This window comes from Cebidichthys violaceus, unplaced genomic scaffold, assembly GCF_023349555.1.
Source record: "Cebidichthys violaceus isolate CVI_PGR_0920_01 unplaced genomic scaffold, fCebVio1.0.p SCAF_1, whole genome shotgun sequence".
In the NCBI taxonomy this organism is placed as follows: Eukaryota; Metazoa; Chordata; class Actinopteri; order Perciformes; family Stichaeidae; genus Cebidichthys; species Cebidichthys violaceus.
In genome coordinates this window covers 11,189,599-11,217,198 of record NW_027176262.1, presented here as the reverse complement: position 1 = coordinate 11,217,198, position 27,600 = coordinate 11,189,599, and the positions used below count along the sequence as shown (strand labels likewise).

Here is a 27,600-nt window from a genome sequence, read left to right as displayed (position 1 = left end):
TTTGTCTATGTGCAGGTGTTTTCTTCATTTACAGTGCATTGACCTCTCAGGGCCACCATGCATTTAATTTGTTTATATTCCTATCACCTGCTTGACAACTTTTTGAGATTAACAAGAATAATGAATTAAACTGATGTCTGTCATTTAGGTTTATGGTCTTGTTAATCAGACCCTTGTATTTTCCAATGTTCAATCTAACAATAATGCTTGGCTTTGTTTTTTACAGTATCTTTTTTTTTAATAACTGGGAAAAATTGAGATCTATGCTCTACATAGGTATCGAAATGTGCGCATTAGTGGCATGACAAGTGTAGGGTGATTTTCTAAGGATGCTTGACCTTAATTTAAGGAAATTAGCATGAGGGAATAAAAAGTCTATTGAAGGACGTCACTACTATGAAGGATACTGTGTTTCTTGGAAAGCAGAAGCCATTAGCATGCGTGCAACAGCCCCGTCTGTCAGGTTTGTGTCTGAGAGAGTAACGACTTTGGCTGCAGCTCTTGCCAGTAAAAACTACCTCTACTCAACCTCTTCCACTTGAAATCCCAAAAATGTGTCCCAGGGCGGAACAAAAAGATGGACAATGACAGCCTTGTCTGCGGTAAGGTGTTTCCTAAGTTATGGCTATAGACGTGTTAAGGCAAGATGAATCTGCACAAAGACGATTGAACTCCTAATTGAAATCAGTAGGTAGGACTGTTTTTGAAGAAACTATATAATACGATGATTGATGGTCCAGAGGTCAAGTCCTCTAGCAGTCACTAACATTTAGAATGAACTGAGGTTGGTCCTCGCTCTACTTTCGATCTCTGTTACATGACTGACAAGGACAATTATCCTGATGAAGACTGCTCAGGCCAGCAGGTTGATGTTTCTTGGGTTCTTTGCACTTGGTCATCTATGTGTGATGCCGTCAGTTTTCCTTTTTCGTTAACTACTGGGACTGGCTTGCACACATGGACTGCCAGGCACAGTGCACTGCTAGTTCCAGCGTATTCCTGCAGTCACTGAGTTTGTAATGTCTTATTCTGATATTTTGGAGACACACACTGATAGTTGCTCTGCCTCAAAGTTCTCTGGGTGACTTCATTAAGAAAAACAAAAAAAGAAAGGTAACTGCTTGTGTTGAAAACGAACCAGTAACAAATTTGCGCATGGAGAACAGGTAATTATCTAGGTATGTTGCTCAGTCTCTCTTTTGACTCTTAGAGATAAGTATGCTCAGTATTCAATGCAAATGCTTGGCAGACAGTTCAATTCCTTCTGGATGATTTTTTTTTTTTGGGGGGGCTGTCTATCCCTCTCTCTCCCTCTGTGTGTGTCTCTTTCCCTCTCTCTCTTTCCTTGCTGGCAGCAGCGTCTGTACTGTTGGCAGGAGTCACCAGAATAAAAACAGCAACACCAGACATAGAGGGGGGAAAAAGCAAAGTGATCTATTGAACCGTAGTCTTTGCCCTCTTTTAATTACGTCGAGTCTCATATATTTTTCCCTTTTTTCACCTTTTTTTCCCGCTCTTTAAGACTTCGGGCTTGTGGTATTTAGTTAGAAGAGAATAAAACCAGCTGATCGGGAGAGGGGTGGTGCATTTTCCAGCGAGATGGCTAACAGAAACATTCTGTTGCTCCTCTTTGGACTCTTCCTCTTAGCACTGATTCAGCCTTCTCTTCAAGGAGGTAAGTGTGAGCTACAGGTGAATATATTTTTGCTGCATCAATCACAGACTTAGAACAGGTGCAATGTTTGTATTTCTGACATAAAACCATCTAAAGTACTTAAAAGCTTTGCTGATACTTACAAGGTATCAGTGAATGCGTTCACTTATTTTGATTGAAACATTTTTTAGATATACAAACCATTGATTATTTATATGTTACAGTGTAATTTAGTGTATATTTATATGAAATAAATCTATGGTGTTTAGTGCTAACTTGTTTTAGTGTTTCTTTTGGCTTTATCCAAGTTATAATTTAAAACAGACAGTTTTGCAATTTCATTGTTGTGTAGTTTTGGTTTGATGCTATGAATGCATGATGATATAAAGCTGCATGCTGCAGTAATGAAAATGAAAGATCTGGCAGCTCTTCTGCACCCTTACTGAAGCCCTGAGTAGTGGTGCTCCATCTCACTGCTGTTAGATGTTATTGTCTCATGGCTTTGAATTGGTATTGAAAGAAATAACCCGGCATCGTAAATTCATAATAATACAAATTCGATAAAAAAACAACTGTTCATTGCATGGTTCTCTATACTATTTTGTCATGGATATGCATTTTTATTTTATTTCAGACAGTTAAATCCCATACACACACACACACACACACACACACACACACACACACACACACACACACACACACACACACACACAAAGTGTATGCTTACATGGCTGAAACCATATTCTATAACATGTCGGGAAGAGAAATTTCTCCAGCTGGTCTCATTCCACTTAGCAAAACCACTTGGTTTAAATTCACCCCCAATGAAAGCTCTGACCTTCTTTTCTTGAAGTAGTAGCACTGTTCTGTCTATTTAAGAAGCAGATTTGAGGGGTTAGCTTCAAGTGCAGTTTAAAGTTATGGCTTATCTGTTACAGACGGTGTGAGAGAGTAGTGAGCATGCCTTTCCTCCCACTCTCATTCAACCTGGAAGTTAGCTTTTTCTCCCTTTTCTGCATTGCTTTGATGAGGTTCTTGGTCCGTGTTTTGGCTGAGATTCTTTGAGTTATTCAGCCCCAAACTGGAAAACATGCTTAACATCTGGGGCTGGGTATGATGGAATCAAGTCCATGTTCTGTTGTATTTATTTTCCTAAAAGTCACAGCTGTTGGTGTTCCTTATCGTTCAGTGTCCTTTTAGATCCATTATGTTTAGATTGTTAGATTCCTAAAAGAAACATTTTTTCCATATGAAGTCTAATTTTTTCATAGTTATGTTGTCAGCTTCCTCTAATTTAATCATGTTGACAAAGTTTACAACGTCTGTTTTTGTAAGGTCATAGATGTATCATCTAAGAATGTATTTGCCCCTCTTCTCTCTATAGCACATTCATCCTTTCTTTGTGCCAACCACATTTTAAGGTACATTCAAACAAATTATGTAGCAGGTAGAGGCAGCTAATATCAATATTGGCTTTGCAACAAATCTTTGATCTCAAGTGAGTGTTGAGATTGTCTTTCATAACCTGTGGCACTCAAAGTAGTTCCATCTATGTCTGTACACTCTAACTTGAAAAAAAAAAACTCTCTTGGCTGGCACAAAGGTAAATTATCTGTGAGTAACATTAACCTCATTAACACCCCAAATGCACTCGTTTATTGCCTCTGCACAGAAAACACCTCTTATGGTGGTAAGAATTCAACCCTTGAATTATGGAGTAGTGCAGGGCTTTTGGCATCGACAAGTGTAAATGAGTTATGCTCCTAGAGAAAACATCTGGGAAGGAGTATGTTAATAAACATGCCCCCTGGCATGTTACCCTATAACCTTGCAGGTATTGTAGTATGTTTGGTGGTGCTCCCTTGTACGACGGAGGAGGTTGTGTTGACGCAGCTTGGGCTCAGTGGCCTCTATTATTTATTCAACATTTGATAACCGAATCAAACCCAGACCTTTGTCAGCTGATACAATTCTTTGAATAGATTCCTCAATTTAGGAGTTTAATCAAGCTAACTTTTCACTGCCCCAATGAAAGGAAGAGAGAACAGCTCATTAGGTATTTGCAGATTCTCTTTGAAATGATGCCAACATTGTTGTTCATTATGTACTTTTACATTGTAAATGCCCAGTGTATAAAGTATCATGTTTCTCTGTTTCTTAACTTGATATATGTTGTATTCCTCCAGAAAACCTGAACATCCAGCAGGTGGACTTGTGCCAAAGTCATTAGTTTAATGACAGTGGCCGATGAAAAGGGGAACATAGCTGATCTGTTCCTTCAAAGTCTGCTAAGATTTGAAGGGGTTGTGGGATGTTTTCTTTAGTGCTTCTAGAAGCCAGTTTGCCTCATTTGGCATTGGCCAGGTTCAGCACTGAGACTTCAGAGGAATTTAATACATTAATCAGTGACACTCGCCTGGTTGTATGTGAAATTAAAAACAAACAGAGTGGATGACATGCCATAGTTGTCAGATGTTAGATACCCAAACTGATTGTCTTGATTGCCCAAGCAAGTGGTGCTTCAGGCTTTATTCGTAGTATGTGTTGTGGACACCTCTCTGGCTCTAATTCCTCTTCTGGCAAGGTCGAGTGCCAACCACAGCATACTGGATTAATGTGACACACACAGTTGGCATCCCAGTGCTCAATTACTCTAAAGAAATAGACCATTTGAAGTAATGTCTGAGCAATACATGGAAGTTTTTTATGTGAGCTTTTGTTCAATTTCTTGAACATCTTTCATGTCGGCCCCACAAAGTCCTTTTAATTTGTTGATGTTTAGTGGTTTGGTGTAATTTGTAGTGAGGTGACCTCATTCAGTAATCATTTGGGAAGGAGCCTTTTGGTTACAACCACTGACTGACCAAGGTTTGCTATTGTGAAAGAACTGTTATTCCATGTATTGTATGTCTTACTCTGGCACACATCCTGAGAAAGTGTTAGGAGATTGGACAATTTCATCCACAGTTTGCAGTTTTACATTAAAGCATGATGGCTGGCTGGGAAGTCACTTTCTGCATCAAAGCACCTAGCCAGAAGCGATTACTAACATTTTTTCCAATTACTATTTTTACTGTAACTACTCTTAAGACTGTTATAGTGAGAATACTGGATGTTTGGGATGGATGTGTTGTTTTAATAGACATGTAATTTAAAACGGACTGCATTGTAAATGTCTAGGGTACAACTCCTTTGCACTATACTCATCATTTTTGAGGTAGTTTTATCTTTGCAAACCTGATTTACTGTGTGATACAATCCAAGTCTTTCAGAAATGGATGGCTGAGTTGTAAGAATGTTGGATCACGAGTCAGTGAGTCAAACGCCTACAGGTTTCTCACAAAAGTATCACGTTTACATATGTAGATATACTGAATGTGCACAGTTACTGTTAGGGTATTTACATAATAGCAAGTCTGCTCTATTGCTGAAAAAACACATCAATTAATAATTTGTTTAGCTCTTACTCTTTGGTTGTGGATGAAAGTCAGTCCTAGCGTCTCAGTCAGATGTTTGGTCTGCAAAAAACTTCTGCCAAGTGTTCAACAAAGAAGCACATTAACTCAAATGATTCATTCCAGCCACTCTGTAAGCAGCCCTCACCAGGCTGTTAGCTGCAACGAGCAGCCTCACTGGGCCAGCAGTCTGAAATTGCTCCCGAGAGGAATGTTTTCATCTTGACCCACTAAATGCCCACTGATGTCCAACTCCTTCTAGGTTTACAGACAACATGAGCACAACGATAATATAGAAAATAGTTTTTTATAAAAAGCCATAACTGATGATGAACTGATGAGACAAGATGGTAATAAAATAAAATTAAGATTAAACACATTACGTCAATGTAATCAAAATCCTCTGGCATGAAAACATTGTGGGAGAGGGCGAGGGTAAACATGGCACATTAGGCCTTTGGCATCAATAATTGGTTTAAACCAAACCAAACTACTTTGAAAGTTTTGATAGGTTTAAGCAACACAAGTATTGAATAATATGTCCTGTTCCCACATGAAACGTTTGCAGACGGGACTGGATGATCATCAATTTTGTTCTCTTTCACATAAATCATAGGTTTTATGCTTTCCCTATTCAACTATGTAAACTGCTTTTTTCCTTGCCAGGATATTGTAAAAGTGAAACTGTCAATATTTTGTTCATAAATCTGATTGATGATTCCTCACTCAGTTATGTTTTTTCTCACAATTCAGATGTTGGGCCACAATATTACATTCCAATGCATGATTTCAGTTTTGAAAAAAAAAAATGGCTTTATGTCCTATACTCATTATTTCAGCAGCAAATACAACTCAGTCATATTGCTTCTATTTTCAACTGTCACATCATATATATTTTGTTGAAAGAGCTTAAGATAGAGGAAAGAAAGAGACGGCACATTGTATTTAGTCTGACATTTCACATCTATCACAATAGTGAATGTAGCTCTTTATGGTCCATTTGACATTGCACCTATGGTTGCATAAATCAGTTTATGGACTGGAGTCATAATGTAAATTATTATTCCACTAGCTTTTTGTGATATCACATTGATGTTATCTTCAACCGTGGCATATTCTTTTGTCATGTTCAACTCTGAAATACTTACAGCAGAGTCCACTGCCGTTACAAACCCCTTTTTTAGTTTAAAATCCATGTCTTTCCTAATTCTGTAATGATACCCTGTCAGCTTTCCGTAGGAAGACTTCACCCAAGACCCCCAAAAGCCAGCAATTAAACAATGAGAAGATTAGAATCTGATTTTCTGAGGCTTTAAAATAATGCCATCTGTGGGCTCTGAGCTTGTTTGCCAGTGCATACCTCAAACCGATGTTCTACTTTAGAGAAGTGTCACTAAAACAAGGTTGGGCAAGTGTAGAAAGCGAAGGCGGAGTCAAGTTGAGGTTTATCTATATGGGCAACGGGACAGGAATTTGGCATCGGAAGAGTTCTGGTTTCTGTTTGTAGTCCGAGTAGTAGTCACTAATCACGTTGGGTAGTCCATCGTCAGAGTGATAGATGGGTTCCGGGATTGGGTTGAGGTGGGTGCAAGAAAAAGATTGACTTTCCCATTTAAATTTTTACTTTATTTAATGCTCCTCACACTCTCCTCTTTTACCCTCCACATGCTGTGGAAAATAGACAGTGGAAGGGGTGGCTGATAGTGAGCCAGTTGTCACATGTCTGATAACAGGAGATGTAAGAGTGCCAGCAACCGCAGTGTTTGCTTAAATGCACTGTTGCTCTTGGTTGCAGTATGAGAGCTTTCTATAAAGAGAAAATCCAAACCTCCTCTTCGGGGACAGTGGTTTTGGATAAGTCTGAACACAGCAAACAGTTATCATCTTGCCAAAATATTTTTCCATTTTATCATGAGTGATGGAAATAGTGTTGCAGAGTTGTGTAAATGTCAGGTGGTCAAAGTAGTAAAAACACATTACAGAATAGTTTTCCTCAGGACTTCCCAAGCTCTGTGGGGTGCAGCACTGTGATCAGGAATGGTAATTGTACTGTAAGTCTTTTGTAAAGGATGGGAAATGCTGTAATAACTTTTGTGAGGTTGCATGTGTAAGTGTTGTGTATGTTCTCCTATGAGTTTCTTTTTGAATGTACCAAAAAAAGTATTCTATCAACTCTTTGTAATTATTTTGTGATAGACCAAATATTAAACAACCACAGCGCAGGGTAGTAGAAATATAACATTACTCACCAGTTTGGTGTAGATGAAGTAAAACTAAACTTTATGTTACAAAGAGCAATTGCAAAGACTGTCATTAACATGGGAGGAACTACAGAAAAAAACATCATTGGCTTTGGCTTTATTCAATTACAAACTAAGTTCTTACATCCAATTACCTAACTTCTCTTCTAGTCTATCTTTATTCATGAACCCAATAACCCATATCCCCCATAAAAAGTGTTTAAAGACACTATAAAATGTCCACATACACTGTGGAATTTAAGAATCACATTGAATTTTATTGATGCTCAGGTAAAATATCTTACCAGTGAAATAGTTGATCCATGTCACTTTATACTTTCTAGGCCGACATTCAGAACATGACACGATACAATTGGAGAGACCAAAACATTCGCACACATATGTTGTTTATGAAAAAGATTTTTATCTAAGCTTTTTCCTTTTTGTGTTGTATAAATACAAATTGAATTCCTCTGGAAGCTGAGGAATTGTGCTTCCTTGTTAGATTTGGGATTTATTAACAATGTGTCAAGTGGTAACAGGATTTTCCCCCTAAAACACCTCTGTGTTATAAAAAAAACTATTGCTGTTATTCTTAGCACTGGGGTTCACTAAGATTCACTAATCACTAAGACTTCACAAGATGAAACAAGCTGAGGAAAAATGGGTGTTTCTTAAAGTAAATTATAACAATTTCAGACAAAAGGAAAAAAACACAGTCCATAATGATTGTTTAGATATGCCTACAAGTGGTATGGATGTCAGTAATCATCCTCAAGGTAACTTCAAAATGTATAAAAGTAGATTTTTTTACTTTATTTATACATTTTTTAACTCTGTGTTCAAAACATGCATCACTTCAACTTTTTGTGAATTCACACTGCCTCTAAAATGTGGGCTAAAGGTGGGGCCCATCTTCGCTCCATGGAAAGTAGCTCATGTGGTGGTGAATTATCACATCCTTGTCTCTGCAGCAGCTACTCTTACTGGTTGGTTGGGATATGTATGGTGAGATGGGAAAAAAACAACATTATTTTATAGATAATTTACTGTCTAAAAAACAAGTTATGCAATTTTCTCACATATCCTGCTGTATTTTACTGTAATGGACCTGTCCCAAGCAGAATAATATAGTTTTAAGAAAGAGATTTTAACGTATCATGCTCTAGTTTGCTAAACTTGTACAGTAGATATAAGGCTATATTTGACATTCTTACTTTCTTATCCTTTAATAGAAAAGCCATTGTTTTGGCAAGATCAAATCACTATTACAAGTCACAACATGGTAATATATTTATTCATCAACATTATTTACATCACAAAAACTCATGGCAATCTCTTGACTGGAGATAAGCTTGTCTAATCTTTTGTGCTATACAAGTCAATCTTGTCCCTCACACACAATCCAGTACAGTCATATGACCTGGCCTGGTTCACAAGGAACGTATGTGAATGATGATGATGACTATAATTAAGATAATCATGAAGAAATCTTCAAATGTATTGACATAGGTCAGGTCACTTGGCCGATGTCAGAATGTGCCTTATTTGGATGCCCGGTCACAATGAACCTAATGCACCCTGTAACAGTGCTACAGTAGCACGATGGGATTCTAAGCAAGAGGAAAACTGGAGCAGACACACACTCCCTCCTACGTCGCATGCAGTGCAGAGACAGGAAATCCTCCTTTTGATTGTGAAATGAAGGAGCAGAATTGAGAACAATCACTCCAACCCCCGTCGTGTGGTGCCTGCACCTGAGTTCTCTGCCATGAAGCCAATGGCATGGGCAAACTGACTGCAAACACATGCACACACATTACTTGCATTGACTAAGCCACTTGATAATTTAATACATAACCCTGGACTTTATTATTTATTCCTCATTTTTATTTGAGCCTGCAGGATTCTGAGTGTTCTTCGGTAAGTCCTCAATATTGCAAGCCAAACCCCAAGAAAACTGATTAGTTCTACCATTATTCAACTCGGAGATCTAAATGAGTTGGGATGAGTTAAAAGTCTACCTCCCTCTCATCTGTCAATATGTTCTTTCAGGGAGGAATTTTGTGTACAAAGTCACAGCTGCTGCCATTACTGTTCCTATTTAAACTACTGCTGAAAAAATATCAAATTATTTCTACCCAAAATTAAGGAATACTTCCTTGGTTATTTTCTTTACAAGCTACTTAACCCACATTTATTTGTTCTCAGTATCCTTTATATGCTGTTATATCTTCAGAACCCAACCAACAGTTGATTCTTAGAGTATACTTCTGAACAATGCACTTCACTGATTTCTTCCATTGATTGGCACTCACTGCTCAATTTCTTAACCACACCAGTGCAATAGAACTGAGGTTATCGTGGCACAAACCCATTAAATATGTCACAGCTTGTTAGTGAAAAGGTTGAAGTCTTCTTCATTTCAATGGAGCAATATTGCAGGCATTTTTAATAAACTGCATAGATTTGGGCTTTTTGGCATTCTTCAGTGGCATGTGTCATCAATTTTCATTTAACTAAATCAGACAGTAATACCTTGTAATGTTCATTCCCCAATGGACACACTCAGTGGACAGAACTCAAAGCACAGTGTTCACACAGCATTCGCTAATAAACACATGAACGCCTTTGACATGTGGTTTAAATGAATTGGCCTCCCAACACATGCAAGGGCCATTAAACATAATTATTGTGGTCCTGCAGCTCCATTCTTTCAATTTTAGTGATATAAACCATGTTTTTCCCTCAAAAATATAACTTTGTATTTTTGGCCTAAGCTCACCAGCCTTGTTGGATTTAGCTGTTAGTTGTCCCAGAGCAACTATAGGCATTTTTTCAGCCTTCCTTTCTTTTATTTCTGCTTCTGCTCTTGCATACATGACGCCACATGTCTGGGATCCAGAATGACCATTTCAGGAATTATTCTTGTTTGCAGCCAACAATCAGTTGTGAAATGAGGCTAGGGGATGTAGGTGGGGGTTGAGGGTGTCCACAGTGCTGCAGCAGCTTTCGGAGAGAAGGTCTCCAACTGCAATACCTCATCAGAATGAAAACAATTGGAATGTTCTCCTGATCAAGCCTATTAAGTCGTTTTTTTTGTTGCTTTCACTTTGGCTCTGGCTGGAGCAGCAGTGTTCACGTTGCATTGTGTTTGCCACATCACTGCTATGACCTGAGGCAAATGTGTATGCCAAGGACAGATTTCCGTTTTTAATTTCTTTCACAGATGATCAAAGTGTTTAGAAATGTTTATCCAATAAATTGGGTTATTGTCCAGAAATGCTGTTGCAAGCAATAAAAGAAGAATAAAAAAAAATACTTTTATGACACTTTTAGCTAGTGTCACGAGTGTTGGTGATAGACGATGACCTTTTCTTTCTCTGTTGTGTGTTCGAGGTGTGTATGTACCACCTGGTGCTGGGATCGGACCAGGAGGCGCTGGACCAGGAACTGGATTCTTTCCAGGTAACAGAGGCTCCAATGACTGTCTGGACAGTTTAAAGAAAAGTAACACAGGCACAACAAACAAAGTCTGTTTGTTTTTAGCAAGTTATAACAGTTGAATTATACTACTGTAGTCCAGAAGTTTTACTAAAAAGAAACACTTGTATAACAATATCTGAATGTGAACCTGCAATTGGACTAAAAGTAAATATACTCACAGAAGTAGTATATACTATATGTATGGTCACATTTTAAAGTGGAACATAGATTTTGAAGCACACACACGTCTGTATGGACCTCTGGTCTGTCATAATATAAAAACTAACATGCATACATGTTTAATATGACACAAGACACGCTCTCCTGGTGTCCTGAAAGAAAGTAGGATGAAAGTCAGCTGGTGTAATAATATATTGCTGGGCCAAAAAACTGTCTATTACATCATGACATGTAGGCCAACCATAACTCTTCTCTGTTTGATTGTTGTTTTACAAGGGTCTGCTGGAGGAGTCCCTGTGGGCTATAAGCCAGCTAAAGCTGCAGGTGAGTAGAAGAAACATTGGATTTATGATTTATTTTCCCCCCATCTACTGTATAAAATATGTTTATAATAATCACATCTGATTTTTAGTGAACTGGTGCACTACTGTTCAATGATTAGGATATATATATAAAAAAAGATTTGTTTCTATGTAGAAAATAATATTGTAAAATTTTTAGAAATCGGTCTTGAATATATTTTTCATGAGCCCCTGATACCTGGGGGATTTAATGATGAATCAAATGTTTAACTCATTGCTTTTTGGTTATTCAATAATTCTGTCAACTAAGTGTAACTTTATACTTTTAATAATGTATTGAACTTTATTCCAGGTTGATCTTAATCGAGCTGCAGAGGTTCATATGTGAAATGTTTGCCATAGCTCATTATAAATGAAATATTTTCCATATGATAATCTCAGTCATAAAAACAGTGTTGCTTTCCCAGGGTCCTGATTGTGTTGTCCAAATGGCCATTCCAACATTTGTACTTCATGCTCAACCGCAGATATTCTATCTGGTGTTAGTCATTTCACACCTCCATAGCAGATAAACTCAGCTCTGCATGCACAGTCCACTTTAGCAACAGTTCACCATCCGTAGGCAGTGTCCTGGCATGGCTTCAGATCCCATTTGCTGAACAAGTTTGACCTCCTTCAACCTGTTTATAGCTACAAGTACTTACACCATGACTGCAGCAAGAAATCATGTGTTGAGACGTTGTAATTGTGATTATTAAACTGTTAGTTGAAATTTGTTAGTGGGTGTTTGTAATTTGTTTCTGTCGAAAAACCTAGTATGTTAACTAAAACAAGAAGAAATAGTTTTACAGACAAATTCCTTGTAAACACTCAACTTTTTTTCGGTCAGATCTGAAGGAAACACATTGTAAGACTTCCTTGTCAAACCACCACAGGCTAAGAATAATTAAATCCTAGGGATATTGCTGTGGCAATAAACAATGTGTGTGGGGCCAACCACTGTTGTTTAGCCAGTTCATTGGAAAATATTATGAGGTTTGAGATTTAAAAATGTGAGGCCTGTTACACATTTCCCAGTGGTAAGTAATGATTATCAGGATGTTAACTGATATCCCTAAAGGATAATGACATGGCAACATGACATGAACTTTGTTAGCAAATGATAATGATAATTGTTGACAACAATAATGATGATGCCAGTATTGATCACGATCACACCTGTCACCATTTCACCCTGTCAGTAGGAGGTTATGGAGGTGGAGGACGCGGTGTGGGGCAAGGTGGTCTGGTGCCAGGAGGTGTTGGGCATGGTGGTCTGGTGCCAGGAGGTGTTGGGCATGGTGGTCTGGTGCCAGGAGGTGTTGGGCACCATGGCTTGGGTGTTGGAGGACTGGGTGCAGGTATGAAGATTTGAATAAAGTCTTGCTGACACTTTTTTTGTTTTAGCAGAGTCAATCAGCATATAATGTGTATAGAGAGATATCTGCATAAGAATGCAGAATATGTATGCAACGGGACACTGTTTTGGAACCTTCTGGTTTCTGTTTGTAGTGCAAATAGTATTTACTATCACGTTTGAGTGAGCTTTGGTAAACAGTCTGTGTGGAGAGCGAAAGAGGCAGAAAGTATTGGTCAAAATGCATTCACTGAACCCATCCGCTATCGTCTGATGAGAATTGAACTTTTTATTAGCTAAAAAAATAAACTGTTAACAGAGTGTTAACTGGCTATCAATGAAACAATCCGGTCGTAGACATCTCTCAACTCCAACTCCATTCTCGTGTCTCAAGTTGCTAATCAGACTGTAAACAATGACCAGAGGTTAACTTTTTGTCTTTAGAACAATAGCTGATGGGTTCCAAGATTGATCAGCATACAATTGCTTTGAGGAGACTCTGTAAAATGCCATTGAAACAAAATGTAAAATGTTCTTCAGTTATTTGTGTGTGTACGTGTATATATATATATATATATATATATATATATATATATATATATATATATATATACACACATGTAAAATATTTCAATATTACAGGGCAAAAGCATAGCCTCACATGCATTTTGCTTGTTTTCACCCCATAGGACAAGGTGGGAAGCCCCCTAAACCAGGTAAGTTGGTACATTTATCATCATGGTACTAAGTTTTGTGGAAAGTGGTGAAAAATAAAAGAAAGGGCAGGTTTTATGCTGTATGTACTTATATTTGTCTTGTGAAAAAAAATTGTACATTAAACAGTTTTATGAAATACTTTGAAGATGTAGTCACAACCCTGTGTTCTTACAATGCAGCACAGTACAATACAGTAATAGCTGTAAAGCAGTACTGTAATAGAGGTGAACCGATTTGTTTTGTTAACGACATGGAACATTCCTCAGCACTACATATACTGTTGAAGTGCCTTGGTAGGAAGGAAATATAATGTATTGTTATGGGGTGGATAATGTAGGTAAATGTATAGACTACATTATTTTTCCCACACCAACAGAATAGGAAGACCTACACAGATGCAGGGCACCAGCTGACGAGAAACAGTCTTTTGATTGGTTGTCACCAAGTTTTTCTTATCACCCCTGTGTTTTCGTCGGGGTGGGTTCACACTGGCTTTGCAGCTGTTTGGGGCGTCCTGACTGGGTGGGACTGTGCACAGATTCCACGACTCCTACACCTCTGCTGTTTTAGAGAGTGATGATTGGCAAAGTGCAAATGGCCATCAACGCCTGCCAAACAATGGTGCCAGAGCACTGATTAATGTTATTGTATCGCCAGACTCTGACAATATCTGGAAACATCCGTGTTGAAATTTACCACTACCCTTCTCTCTGATACCATACAGTAAATATTTTCCTTTGCCATATCACAGTCTACGTACGCCGCATTGGCGCTTTAGCAATGTTTAGCCATCATTTAATTTCCGTAAGCATTGCTGATACAATCTCAGCCCACCTCTATGTGTTTAGCAAGATAAGGAACAAAGCAATAGTCTTATAGTCCTGATAACGCTCAAGTGGGTTACAGAAGGGTCCCACTGGAGTGCCCCGCCTCTGCCCTCTAACAAGAGTTTCAGAAAGCCAATTTGTGAAAATGACCTAATATCCAGTATTTGGTGGAGGTTTATTTTGGCTGGGATCAGCAGAGCCTTACTTAGGAAGTATTGCCTTGGCTTTTGTATGCATTAGAGTTCTCCCTATAGTGCATGGCATACAATAATAAAAGCAGCTCCTTGTGTTTTTGAGATCAATGCAATGTGGGTCTGGCTGCTCCCTCACAATCTAGTCCTGTTGTAGGAAAAAACAGAAAAGCTTTTACACACAATTCGGGGTCAGCAAAGGTTTTACACATTTTTTAAATGAAAGTAGTGACTTCAATTTCACTAAGGGGTTGTAATATGTTCCGCTTCAAGGTAATCGCTATTGTAATGGTGTTCAATTATCTGCCAATGTTGGTTTCCATCAGTGGTGGCTTTTCATATTGGCAATTGCCATTCCATCTTTTTTTCACATACCGTGTAGAAGTATTACATTACTGTACAAATGTACGTCTACAGTTCACCAGCAGGTAAGCCTCTCACAATGGCTGGTTGAATCCATCTGCAGCAGTTTGAAAGTGTTTGGTTTATGTCCAGAAGAAAATATATGCTTCTAGCATCTGAAAATTTGTTGACCTTTTTTATTAATTAAAGGAGTTGTGTAGAATTTAGCATATAGCGGTGAGATTGCAGATTGCAACAAACGAAACACCCCTCCGCTCACCTCTGTTTGGTTTGTCCCTGTTTGAAGAGGACCTGCTCCCTATGTGGATATAAAGGGCTCATTTTAAGATGACAAAAACATAATGATTCTTAATTGCAGGTGATTATACACCAGTGAAAACATGGATAAATATTATGTTCCATTTCTGCCTACTAACTCCGGCTAAATCTTACATACTAGTTATCTTGCACGGCAGCTGGCTTCTTGCACTGCAAATATTGCGGGATCACATATCACATGGAAATCCATCTTATCAGGCGTCAAGTAATGCGTCTGTGTCCGGTAAACCAGTGCACAGACCAATCAGCTTCCAGTGATGAGCTATGCTGCCAGGCAGCTAGGGGCGCGGCTTACGTATGTGTGAGGCGACGCAGAGAGGTGACAACAATGGCGGCTCCAAAAAAGGTTTGAGTGGATGCTGCAATAGCATCAGTTATATCCGAACTGGAGAGTACTTGGAAAAGATGTTTACATTTATCTCCTGACTCGCTTGTGTAAGAGTTTGATCGACAGACGGTTCATCTAATCACCTGACAAGTATTTTTTGAAAGTGCCTACCCTTTTTCAAACTGTTTCCAATGACAGCTTCTTAGATGGTTTAGTGTAACAAACCATCGGGCGGGTCAGGGTAACACACTGGTATGAAGCAGCGTTCTGTTACTAAAGAGACACAATTCCAAACACTGGTAAACTACTCTTAGATGCACAGTCATACACACCAGCAAGAGAACTGCCATTAGTTCTTGTGTGGAAGCCAAGCAGTGACATTATATTCCACAGATACACACCTTGCCTGGCCAATAATGGAGAACAGCAGCTGGCTATGTGAGTAGCGTGACTGCAGTGAATTGCAGCGTCGCTCATGCAAGACCTTGTAAATGTTAGACTAATTGTGAAGCCGGTCAGCATCCAGCTATGACAAAACACTGAAAGCTGGAAAGAGGAAACTTGTCTTCACGAACAGCTGTTGGATGCCGTCTCCTTTCCTGTGTTCCCTGAAGCAAAGGTAAATTCAAGCCTCACGGAGTTATGGCCAAAAATTTGCTTTTTTTAGGCTAGCCTCTTGTCACTTTCAGGAAGACTTTGAGACAGTTAACAAGAACCATAGAGGTTACTGTTTTTGCTTTTGGTGTAGTATTATTATTATTATTATTATGTAGTCTGTTTTAGATTGAGAAAGAATGTTTCTGGGTGGGATATCTACCGTATCTGTCCATGCTTAGCTGGCCAATTGACTCCCTGAGAACAATACAAATTGAAGATGGTAGGAAAGACAACATGCTGTCCATTCCACCTTTCTCTCACTGTCTGAAAACTGGCAATGTCACATAACACTACATCAATCATCAATCATACTATAGACACCACTCTTGTTTTCTAATATTTTATTCATCCCTACGATCAATGAGGGTCTACACAACTACTTATAAGAAACATCGCTCATTATTGCTATCCTTAGTATGACATAAAGTATGTGGGAGGTGTGTTTGAATAGAAAATAGTAATGACTAAAGGAAATAAATTGAAGGCCTGCTGGCAGTAGGATATTTGGGGCTTCCCTTGAGTTGGCATCGGCAGTTAGCTCGAACAGAGCCTCCGTGATCGGCCAGCCCAAGCTATGTTTGTCGTGGACGTTCTTGAGCCTGATAATATGAGCCTACCACTGTTTACAACCTAATGCAATACAACTCAGCAGCACCTCAAACTACAGCCTCCTCCATGAAGCTAGGATTTATTGCAGGGCTGTTGAACTAGACTGCATGAGCTCTTGATAAATATACCAAATAAACTGGAGGTTGAGTTGATATTGTCCTGACTTCTTATCTCGCCTTTATTTTGGCTCCTCACTGCCTCTTCACATAATAATGTGAAGTAATGAAAAAAAATTAAAAAAAAATAGTCCCAACAATTATGCGCAAGATGAAGTCATGCTTAGAGAAACTGCAACAGACATATAATTTAAGATGATGGATTACATTGATCAATGCTGCAAAATGTCAGCAATCTTGTATCCTTTGGATCCATTCTTGGATACTCCTGTGACAGCAGACCAACCTGCAGTTAACAGAGAGTTTCAGTAGCTTCTGACTGCAGAAGATACGGAGGTGGTTTTGACTTTTCACATGCTGTGGCCAAAACAAGCTGGTACTCAATTCAAGGCTTTTGCTATAAATATTGCTCATGTGCAGATCATCACCCACCCACTCATTTTAAAGTACAAATTTTGGATACTTCTCAATATAATGTACATCTTTGTACGAGTTAAACAGTACCGCCCGTGAATACACCTGATTCTTTTGCTTCAAACCCTCCGGTTCATATTAGGGTCATTGTTTGAAGAAGCAGTGAGTGACAACTCTTCACAACAGGAAGAGCAGGGAAAGGCAGAGAAATGGAAAGATTTACTGTATATCACACACACACACACACACACACACACACATTATATGCATTCATGCATGTATACACATGCGTCATTCACACATACATGCTTAGATAGCTTGCAGAAAGAAAAGAGACTGATAGATTACTGATGAAAGTGTTTAGCCAAAAGAAGATGAGCTTGGAGGAGGTTCAGTCTCCTGGAACACATATGCGTTTCATTACTGGAGTGTCTCTGTCATAGACTGTGCGTCTGTTATGAGAAGTCCAATGGAAGTGATGTTATCCTCTAAAATTGTTTAATTTAAATATTTTTAAAGTATAGCAGTTCACAAGACAAAAGCACAAATTTGAGAAGGAAAAAAAAATCATCTTGCAAACTACTGCTTGACACTACCACAGATCTTACCAGTCTTACAATTCCAGGTTGGTACCCGATTCACATGACTTTAACTCTTATACTGAGCTGGCAGAGACTGGAAGCATCTGCATGTGAATGTGCATAACTGTGAGTGTATGTAAATATGTTCATGTGTGTGTAATTACAAAGCATTAGCACATGTGTGCACACACACACACACACACACACACACACAAATACTGAATATGTATCCAGATATTAGTTTGGGGACATATAGTATCTCAACACACAGACACACGCCATAAGTCAAGTGTTGCTTATTAAATCAAAAGAACTGTGAAAGATGGCACTTTCCTCCCCGTTTTCTCAATCTGTTCTCCACTGAGTCTCAGTGTCAAGCTTTCAATATCTTGGAACTTGAACAGTCTGCAGAGGAGAATGTTTTTTTATTGTCGGAGCCACGCCAACCCTACACTCGATTCACCCAATATTTACACAGCCATCACAGCTTGTTTGTTCTCATTGGAAATGCATGTTGTTTCCCCAACTATTTATCTTGAATGATGTCACCAGATGTTGTTGTTCGCGTCTTCGATAATCTCACTAATCCATCTCAAGAATTAAAGTGATATTGGAGTAAAGCAAGATAAAGATAAGGGCTTTATTACTTTTTATTAGTGTATAATCAGTCAGGCATGCCACACATTACAGTTACTAACTGTGGTATTTCCCCCCACACTGCACTGAAACTTTCACAATGACTTAATAACAGCTCTCCAGCCTTTCACCAGCCTGTTGTGTGTCGTGTTTGCCTGGTAGTTCTCTTGTGAGCATGTTATTACCAGTATAATGGCCTTTGGGTCAGTTGATGAGCCACCCCTTAGCATGCTCTCACAACCTCTCCCCTGCTCCGTTTGCCAGCAAGTCTGGAGCATGGACCACCATCATCCATCTGGCAGCACAGCCTGAGTGATGTTTATGTAGTGATGGGGAAAGAGTCCATGAAGACAGATCACCAGTTGAATGACCTTGTTGTAGTTATAGGTAGAAGTAGACTATAAAAACTGAGGGCCTGTTTTGTGGATTTGTGGCTGAGTAAGTCATTTCAATGATGTTTTCTGGGTTATTCACCCACACTGGGTGAGCATAGTTGTAGCTGATTAAAATGTCCAACACAAGGGGGAGAATGTTGCATCAGTTGCTTCACAACTTAAAGCAATACTTTTGAAATGCAGTAGGATTTTAAATAGTCAATGCAATAGGTGTCTGTAGTAAGTCATTTATTCTTGAATTATTCTTTTTTTTTGCTTGTTCCCAATGCAGTCATTTTTAACAATGTTGTATTTTGAAATGATATGACTCACTGACATTATCTGACCTCAGTGAGCTGTATTGGATTTCTGGTTTTCTCAATACTTATCCCGACCCGGTGCTGGACTAAATAACTTGTGAAGATGAAGGTTTTTTTAAAAGACTTTAGCTTTGACCGTATACAGTAGGTGTCCTGATGTGTTAGCCCATTTTGCATAACCTCTACAAACATGTAATGTACAATTTGGTAAACAGCTTTTCCACTGTCTATGTCAATTTTATTTTCACTTGTTTTCCTTTGTCGAACACCCAAATATGTTTGTCATATTGAAATGCCTCAGATGGCTGCACAATGATCATAGCCTGTACATGAAATGCTTTTGAGGCTGACTCAATGAAACTAACGTCAGTGTTTCAATGTGCTTGTTTTGAGTTGAGCCGACCTGTTGAACCCTAGTCTCAACCCTGAGTTGTCAGAAAAGTATTCAGTAGAATTACAGTTAGATGCATATGTGGACCATCTGGAAGAGGAAACACAGTCGGCCAACTTTACATACCATGGCTGTGTTTGTTGACTGTTTTTCTGGCCCTGTGCATCATTTGCACAATTGAACTTCTCTAGGCTGGGAACATACTTATTGGAAGTGAGAAGTTTAAAAAAAAAAACAGGATTCTCTAAGTGCACATGTACTCTGTGTACTACTGTATACTCTAATGCTTGCAGTGTGTTTGCCTTGTCCGCTTGGCTTTACAGTACATGCTGTTAGTGTGTGTGCCAAGCTAAAATGGGCGATGGTATGAGCTCTGGGTTAAGGATAACTCCTCAGACAGACTCAGGGACTCAGTCTTGGCAGAGCAATTGTGACATTCCTTTAGAAGTGGATAAAAAGTAGATCAGCAGAGGCTCTCAACTCTGAAACTGGGAAAAACTGAGAAGTGTGGGGTCGACTTGAAAGCTTATAGCAAAGCTTGTTCTGCTCTTTATGACTTGTAGCATAAACAATGACATCACAAACTCACAGTGGATATGGGGTAACGCATGGTGTACAAATGAACACAGTTTGAATTAAGGGACAGCACTAATGGTCATAGAACAGATGTGTTTGAAATACAGCATGTGTTTGCGGAGGTGAGAGACCTACAAGGATTCTGACTGGTGAGGTCAGACAGCCACAGACGTCACTGGGCAAAGCAACCTACAGTAGTTTGGCACGGTGGCCGTGCTTGTAATCCACATAGTGTGTAATGGTTACAGTTAACGTTCATTTGGGGCCATTAGTGAGACCCCTCAGAGATGACGTATATGTTCTCCTGCCAAAATGTGTGGGTTGATGAGACCATCCAAAGTTGCTTCATCATTGTGCTTACAGTGCTTACAACATAACGAAACAGAGCGTATTCTCTTATTTAGTGTGACGCAATTGTCCCCTATAGAATTTTTTTTAAATAATGCCCCCTACCAACAATGGCTACACTGATTTGGATCTGGACGCTGCCCCAAAAGCAAAAATGTTACAATATGAGGAGCCCTTAGACCCTTTCCCTGTTTGTCCGTAGGAGCTCTGACAATTGTGCACTTGGGGTCATCTGGCAAACAGGGAGGCTGAGGCTTTTGGGACCTCTCATTGACAGTGTCAATGACTCCATGGAAAAGGAAAGTGAAAACAATGAAAGGCTTGCCGCCAAAGTCGGCTGGCTTACGCCAGCCAGAGTGGGAGACAGTTTGTGTGTAGTGGTGTGACTTTCTGAATGCTTAATTTGTCCAACATGTGACTAGTCCAGCTTTTCACAGCTCAGTGCCTGTGACTGACAACACAGAGAACCTGGAAGTGACAAGGAGCAGGGGAGGTCACAGGAGAAGGAGGGGGAGAGGAAGTAAGGGGAGATTGAATGTGTCCACTTGTCTCACGCGATCTGGAATCGCTACAGCACCTCGCATCATTCTGTTTGATCCAGCTTGTACCGCGTCACCTCATAAGAATGCAATCCATCCACCAACTTGGAAGTAGAACAGTGTGATAATTTGATACTGATAACAGTATGGTGTCATGGCAGTGAAGGACATAATAGTGGCCTTTGCTTTCAAAGTGAAAATTGATATGGGACCACAGCCGAAGAACAGAATTTTCCTGTCATTCACAGTAAAATGCTGATCGTCTGGGGACCTCCAGAGGGCCTTTGAAGATGAGTTTATCATGAAGATTTTCCATCACTGTATGTGCTATTGCAGCATTTGTACTGCCATAGCATTCCTCTTTGCTTGTTGCAACCGTCCTTTACTCTTTGTGTGTTTGTGGTTTGATGGTTTGTACAGCAAATCCAGTGTTTAGCTGAAGACTCACTTCTTCTGTGGCTCTCATGTAATTTTTGAAACGGTCCCTTGGCTTTTCAGAAAACAGACATTTGTTCTGAGGCAGTTTGCATGATTAAATATGAGCTAAAATAAATAAAATGGTGAGAAACAAGTCTCAAAAATGTCCTGGACATTCCAGAGCTCCAGCTCCAAAGTCTGCTTTCCGCAGGTCTGCCGTAAGTTACAGTGGATCTCTGCCATGGAATTCTTTGCACTCTTAAATTAAACCCTTCACCAGGCCCAGCGGGTTCACAGAGTAGAGAAATGGGGAGAGGGGGAGAAAAAAGGAAGAGATGGAAAGGAGCGGGCAAATCCATCATTCGCTTCTCACTTTTGGCTTCCTCTAGTTGCTGCTGCTATTAGCACCTCACGTCTGGTCGGCGCAACCCCTTCACAACTTTTGAAAAGGAAAGAGAGAAAGAAAAGAGAAAAGGATGGAGAAGCGGGGAGAACAAGAGCAAGAGACTGAGAGCCGAAGACAATGATTTGATTAATGTTTCTTGTACTCCTCTGGTTCTGAAACAGAAGATTACCTTACTTAACCCCAATGGAGCATGAGCAAGACGTTTCAGTTTGGAGATTGAAACCAGATATGTCTGTTCACACTGGCTCACATCCATCACTTGTACTGGAGTTTAAGAACATGACTGGTCACTGAAAGATCTAGTCATGCTGTCTGGCCAGGTTTATTCCAGTGTCAGACTTCAATTTCAATACCAATGCACATGACATGGTATAGAAGGAGGCAATGAAAATGGCAGCCTGTCCCTCATCATGTTTTCATTCCTCTAAAAACAAGACTCCTTCCTTGTCAGAGAAGGTCTAGACTTGTGTACCCTCAATGAGATCATTCTTAAGCAAGCCGCCACAAATGAATCACCACCGTTGGGCGATGCTCAATTATTCACTGCCACACCATCCCAAATTTCACCTCAACAATCTGCAGGTGCACTTGTCACTGCACAGCTGTGAAATCCAGTGGTCTTTTCTGAATGGAATCTGGCTAGCAAGCCATGTGTCTGTCACACTTTCTTTTCTGTTTTTTAAATCTAAATGGAGGAAACTATGATGCATTGCAGTTCTGCATCACTTACTTTCCAATTTCTTAGGTAGTATTGGGTTTCTGTCGTCTTGTATTCAGAATGTTTACCTTTTTGTAGGGTTTGCTGGTCCAAGGTCTGAAGGCAGTTGGGGTTTCAAGTGGTCTCTCTGGCTTCCTATTATGCCTTGAGAGTTACAGAGAAAATAAGCCACTACCATTAGTGTACAGAAATCCTTCAGCTTGTCAGCAATCAACCAAGTACTGGGAGCAGCACCAAAGAAAAGTGATGATTTGATATCAGGATCATGGTGCAGACTTTCCATGTGTGTGGCTCTTGACAACAAACAACGTTGGTGTTGACTTCCAATAATGTGTTAGCGCAGACAGGTCTATTTGTGTGAGCTGACGCGCTGTAACAATAGTAGTCCAACAAAAGCATGCTTCTTTGAGTTGACAGGATGGTGTAAATATGGCTAAACAGAGAGCTTTTGGACAAAAACTCTACCCTCCTCCCAATATACAATCAGGGGATGGAACCGACAGCGGTCCAGATTTTGTTAGCATGTCACTTTGAGCTTGAAAATGCACAACCTTCAGAGTAGTATTTGTTACTTGAAAGCGTTTCATTTTCCCGGTGTCTAGTGATGTCAGAACTACATACTGTAAAGTTTCTTTTCTTTTATTTCGTCCTTGTCTAAACCTTGCCCAAGGCCTGTACTCATGGTCACACACACACACACACACAGACACGCATCCTCTCAGGCTGACTTCTGCATGTCTGCGTCTCCTCATCTCAAATCAGAAAGTTGAGCTCTACGTGGCAGGTGCAGGTCGACCCTGAGCTAGCTGCCAGAGCCAGGTCGGGTCATGCACATGTAAGCACAGGTGAGCCAGATGATGGATGAATAAGCTAAAAGTCTCCACAGCCCTGCCTGTCTCCACTCTCTTCATGTTTCTCTTCCATTGACACGCATAATCACAATGACAAAACACATACACCACATGAGACATTCTGTAATCTGGAGGCTAGACCAGACACTACAGTCGTAAAGGAACATTTTAAGCCAGACAGTTGTTTTAAGAGTTTCAGACATCAGCAATGTTCCAAAATTCTTGTAACTATCTTGTTTTTGTCTGTTTCCTTTCAATTACTTTACATTCTAATGGTTTGTGAAGCTCACTGATAAAAATGAGACAACTAAGACAGATTCCTTGTGTCAATGCAAGAGACACTGGAAAAGGGAAAGCCCTAGATCAGTGTGATTTATATAAGAATTGATTACTGTTGTTATTACGTCGAGGTGCATCTGGGGATGGTTGAGCAATCGAGGAGTCTCGAGCTGAAAGCTTTGAAGGAGATGGATTATTGCAAGGGCGCTTAGCTTAGCATCTGGGCTTGCATGCTCAGTCTGTTTGCCAAGCCCTTGGCAAGACCAATGCCCACATTTGTTTTGACTAGGATAGGTCATGAAACTCCACACTTCCAACTTTATCTCGGTCTCTCCCATCACATTCCTACTCTTCGTCATTACCTGCACCCTGCAGATTGCTGGACGCAAAGCTCTCACCCTCCAGACTGATCCCCCATCGCACCCCCCACTCCCTTGTTCAGCTTCATTCCCAAGCTTACTTGTTCTCACCCCAGATTTTTTGGCTTACAAGTATTGATGAAAACAAGTTCCTTGGTGGACTAGCCTGCTGGCAGCATTCGAATTTCCTCTTGTTTCAGAAACATTCATTACTCCAACATGTTTATCTCTGATTGGGAAACTTGTTCAGCTCACAGCTTCTTTCAATACAACTCTGAGAAAAACAATTATGAGAATCATTTGCCCGACATGTTCTACAACATGGAGTCTCTTGTTAGCCCTAGAAAATAGGAATGTATCACTTTGACAGCTATCTGGAGAAAGTTAACTTCCACTTAATAAATCTAGATTTTAATCATATCCCACCTTCACTCACTTTGTCCAGATAGGCCTACTGTACTAAAGTATTCTATATATATTCAATATACATAATGTTATTGGCTGTACATTCGGGCACATACTTTTAAAGATTGTCTAGTCTTTCAAAGCATGAGCAGGTGATGAGCGTTTTAGATTAGGTTCTTTCCCTCTTTACTTACTTTTTCCATTTCCCTTTTTTGTTCTTGTCAGCAAGCAGAACCCCAAGCTTGGATATAACTAATTAAATGTCAAGCCAAAAGCTTTTGCCACCCATAGATTAGTTTGAAACTTTTGGTCTTGGAAAGAACAAACTGCTCCCTCCAGTGTTTCCAATACAGTATAAGAAGATTATTTAACCATTTTGGTCTCTCATGTTTTTTTATCAGTGAGGGTCAACTGCAGTCCTTCACTCTAGAAACATAATTCATTTCAATCAAACTTAATTAAGTACACATGATATTATGTCATATTTCATGTGCTTTATTTTCATTTTAATGTACAGTTTGTAGTACTTGCAGGTCCTGAAAAATAGTTTGATGAAATATTGAGAGAAGGCTTATTTAAGGGTAATTACTGCTGAATAAATCAGTAGTAACTAATTAAAGCCATAGTGCCGAAAGCTATGCTACTTTTCTTTGACTCCCCTTGTCCTCATCTACAGTTTGTAGTACATGTCTTTCTCATTACTCTACTACCTGTCCATCTTTCCCATCCAGGTTATGGCAATCTAGGAGCCGGTGGTCTAGGAGCCGGTGGTCTTGGAGCTGGAGGCCTGGGAGCTGGAGGCTATGGAGGAGGTGAGAGTGTACCCAACATTTAGTTGACAGAAGTGTAGAACATTATATTCTCTCTATAAAAACATACATTTTAATCCTCTCTCATCTTTGCCGCTTTGTTTCATTTAGGTGGTTATGGTGGATATGGTGGATATGGTGGATATGGTGGCGGCACAGGGGGCTTTTTCCCAGGAGCTGGACAGAAGGCTGCTAAACGAGGTACAGCAGATGGCAGAAAATGTCTTGATAGAAATGTAACAGCATCCTGTAAAGGGAGTGATGGCACAAGTTAATTGGTGCCACGAGTTGAATGATTGGTATATTGATTGGTTGGTATTCTACATCAAACCCATAATGGCATCCTTTTCCTTCCAAAGATAAGTCAGTCAGATGGGACAACTTAAGGGCCCTTATGAGCTCCGATTTGAGACCCAGTGTGACATTTATGAAGAAGTACTGCATTTAGCATCACCCACTTTATGGCAGTCCCCTGGTGTGCTTGTACCTGGTGGAATGGACTTCTCTTACGTTCTTTGCTACTTTGAGTGTATTTATAAATTGACAGATGGAAAGATGTTGCTTTAGCTGACCATACAAGTTGTCAAAAACTATGATTTTGAAGATATCAATTACACTAGAACATTGCAGAAATCAGACATTTGATTGATTCTTATTATTTTTAACTATGTAAAATTGATGTGTGCATCAATATTTACTTTAAATTTCAAACCTTGCATCTTTTGTTTATGGATGCTACTATTGGACATACTAACAACAAATGAAGACTCCCTTTTTTTCTTGACTTAAAAAATCAAGCATTCCTTCAAAACCCGTGCAGGAGACTCAACAAATGTGATGGAAACTGGGGGTCATCAAACATGATAATGTAATATTGGTTGTTGGAATGAGACACTGATCCTGTACCACTTGTATTGAGTTTTTTTTTGTTTTTATGGCTGCCGTGATATAATGTGGCTTTCCACTCAGTTTCAACCTTTCAGTAAAAATCCCTTAAACTCCAGGGACCCAAGTTTGGTTCTCATATTTCTTGTGTAGAGGTGGAATGGAAATGGTATGCTATTTAGAATTTAGGAATTATTATTATCTCTTCCTAATGTTACGATAATATTTTGTGGAGTTTATTCAGCGCTTTAAGGTTCAAATTGGGGAATAAGTTATCAGTATAGGGAACATCCACATCAACTGGCTATGGTGGTCATCTGCCCAGCTGCCTGGTTTAGGAGGTAATCAACTGGATAAATATTTAGTTTGGTTCATGCTTGCTTCAAGCATTGTCCCACATTAAAAGTAGTTGCTGAGACATGAACATAAAAAAGCACAATAATTAGTTTCCTTGAGGATTATTCCCTAAATCTTTTATATTAACGAATACCACTGAAACTCTGGTTGTCGTAATCACAGCTGCAGGACCACATGGAGGTAAGCTGATTCTTGGCCTGATGACAGACTACTGAACAAACTTGACCTAAGTTCACATGTGTGAATGTTGATAGATCAGCATGCTTTCATGTTATGAGAAAGCCAAAATGAATGTTTTGCATTAATGGTAACTCGGCATGAAAAACACTGTTTGGCAAACACATGTACATTTTTATGGTGTACCTGAAAACCTTGGACTGTTTGAACTTCAACAAAGCACAGCGTGACCTCAAAGTATGCGGCGTACACGGTGATAAGGGGGGACTTTTGGGTGTATTGGATTCAATATATTACTATACTACTGAAATATATGCGTTTACAAAAGAAATAAAGTCTGTGCCGTGTATGTGCACATAATTTGCTTGAAATTAGGCAGGCTGATTAAGCAGGGCCTCTGCAGGGCCCGATCATGGCCAAGACTGTACTATGGCAAAGAGCCTACTCTAAAGTATTAGTTGGCAATGACAAAACTGCAGTTTCTTGAAATCAGTGTGTACTCATTTTGTGACACTCAAAATACCAATTAATTCCTATAAAGAAGCACAGATAAGACAAAACATTCCCTCACCAAATCTCCCAGGCCACATACTTAAAGGCAGTGCGCAATGTCTGACTGGCTAAGTACAGGGAGTTTAAGATAAAAATAAATGTAAAAAATAAAAAGTTTAAACAAACAAACCAATGTGTTTTATCCTGCTGCCAAACTCCCTTACAAGTGAAGCTGAAGGCTCATTTCCTCTATGAGGGGATAGCCAAAGAAATGAGGCATTTGATGAGGCAAGGCAAATGCCATGCATGCTAGCTGCCTCTCCTGATTAGATTAAAACTCAGCCATGTTGCTTTTGATTATGGGGTGATGACAGACATATAGAGCCCGATTAGCTGCTCTCAATACCAATGGTCACTCTATGAA

The 27,600-nt window shown here is 39.6% G+C and overlaps 1 protein-coding gene across 8 annotated transcripts in view; it reads left to right on the top strand.

Moving 5' to 3' along the window:
• Positions 1-1,303: 1,303 nt before the first annotated feature.
• elna (elastin a) overlaps positions 1,304-27,600 on the top strand; it is a 50,197-nt gene continuing 23,900 nt past the window's right edge. For 4 of the 8 annotated variants that reach the window (XM_068710462.1, XM_068710471.1, XM_068710486.1 and 1 more), the window contains exons 1-7: positions 1,305-1,675; positions 10,752-10,820; positions 11,295-11,342; positions 12,562-12,720; positions 13,406-13,432; positions 25,188-25,268; positions 25,377-25,466. In XM_068710462.1, coding sequence (XP_068566563.1) covers positions 1,600-1,675; positions 10,752-10,820; positions 11,295-11,342; positions 12,562-12,720; positions 13,406-13,432; positions 25,188-25,268; positions 25,377-25,466 — 550 coding nt within the window. In that variant the 5' untranslated portion in view covers positions 1,305-1,599. Of the gene's footprint in view, positions 1,676-10,751; positions 10,821-11,294; positions 11,343-12,561; positions 12,721-13,405; positions 13,433-25,187; positions 25,269-25,376; positions 25,467-27,600 lie in introns of all 8 variants that reach the window. The other 4 variants (XM_068710479.1, XM_068710495.1, XM_068710504.1 and 1 more) reach the window with 3 other exon arrangements.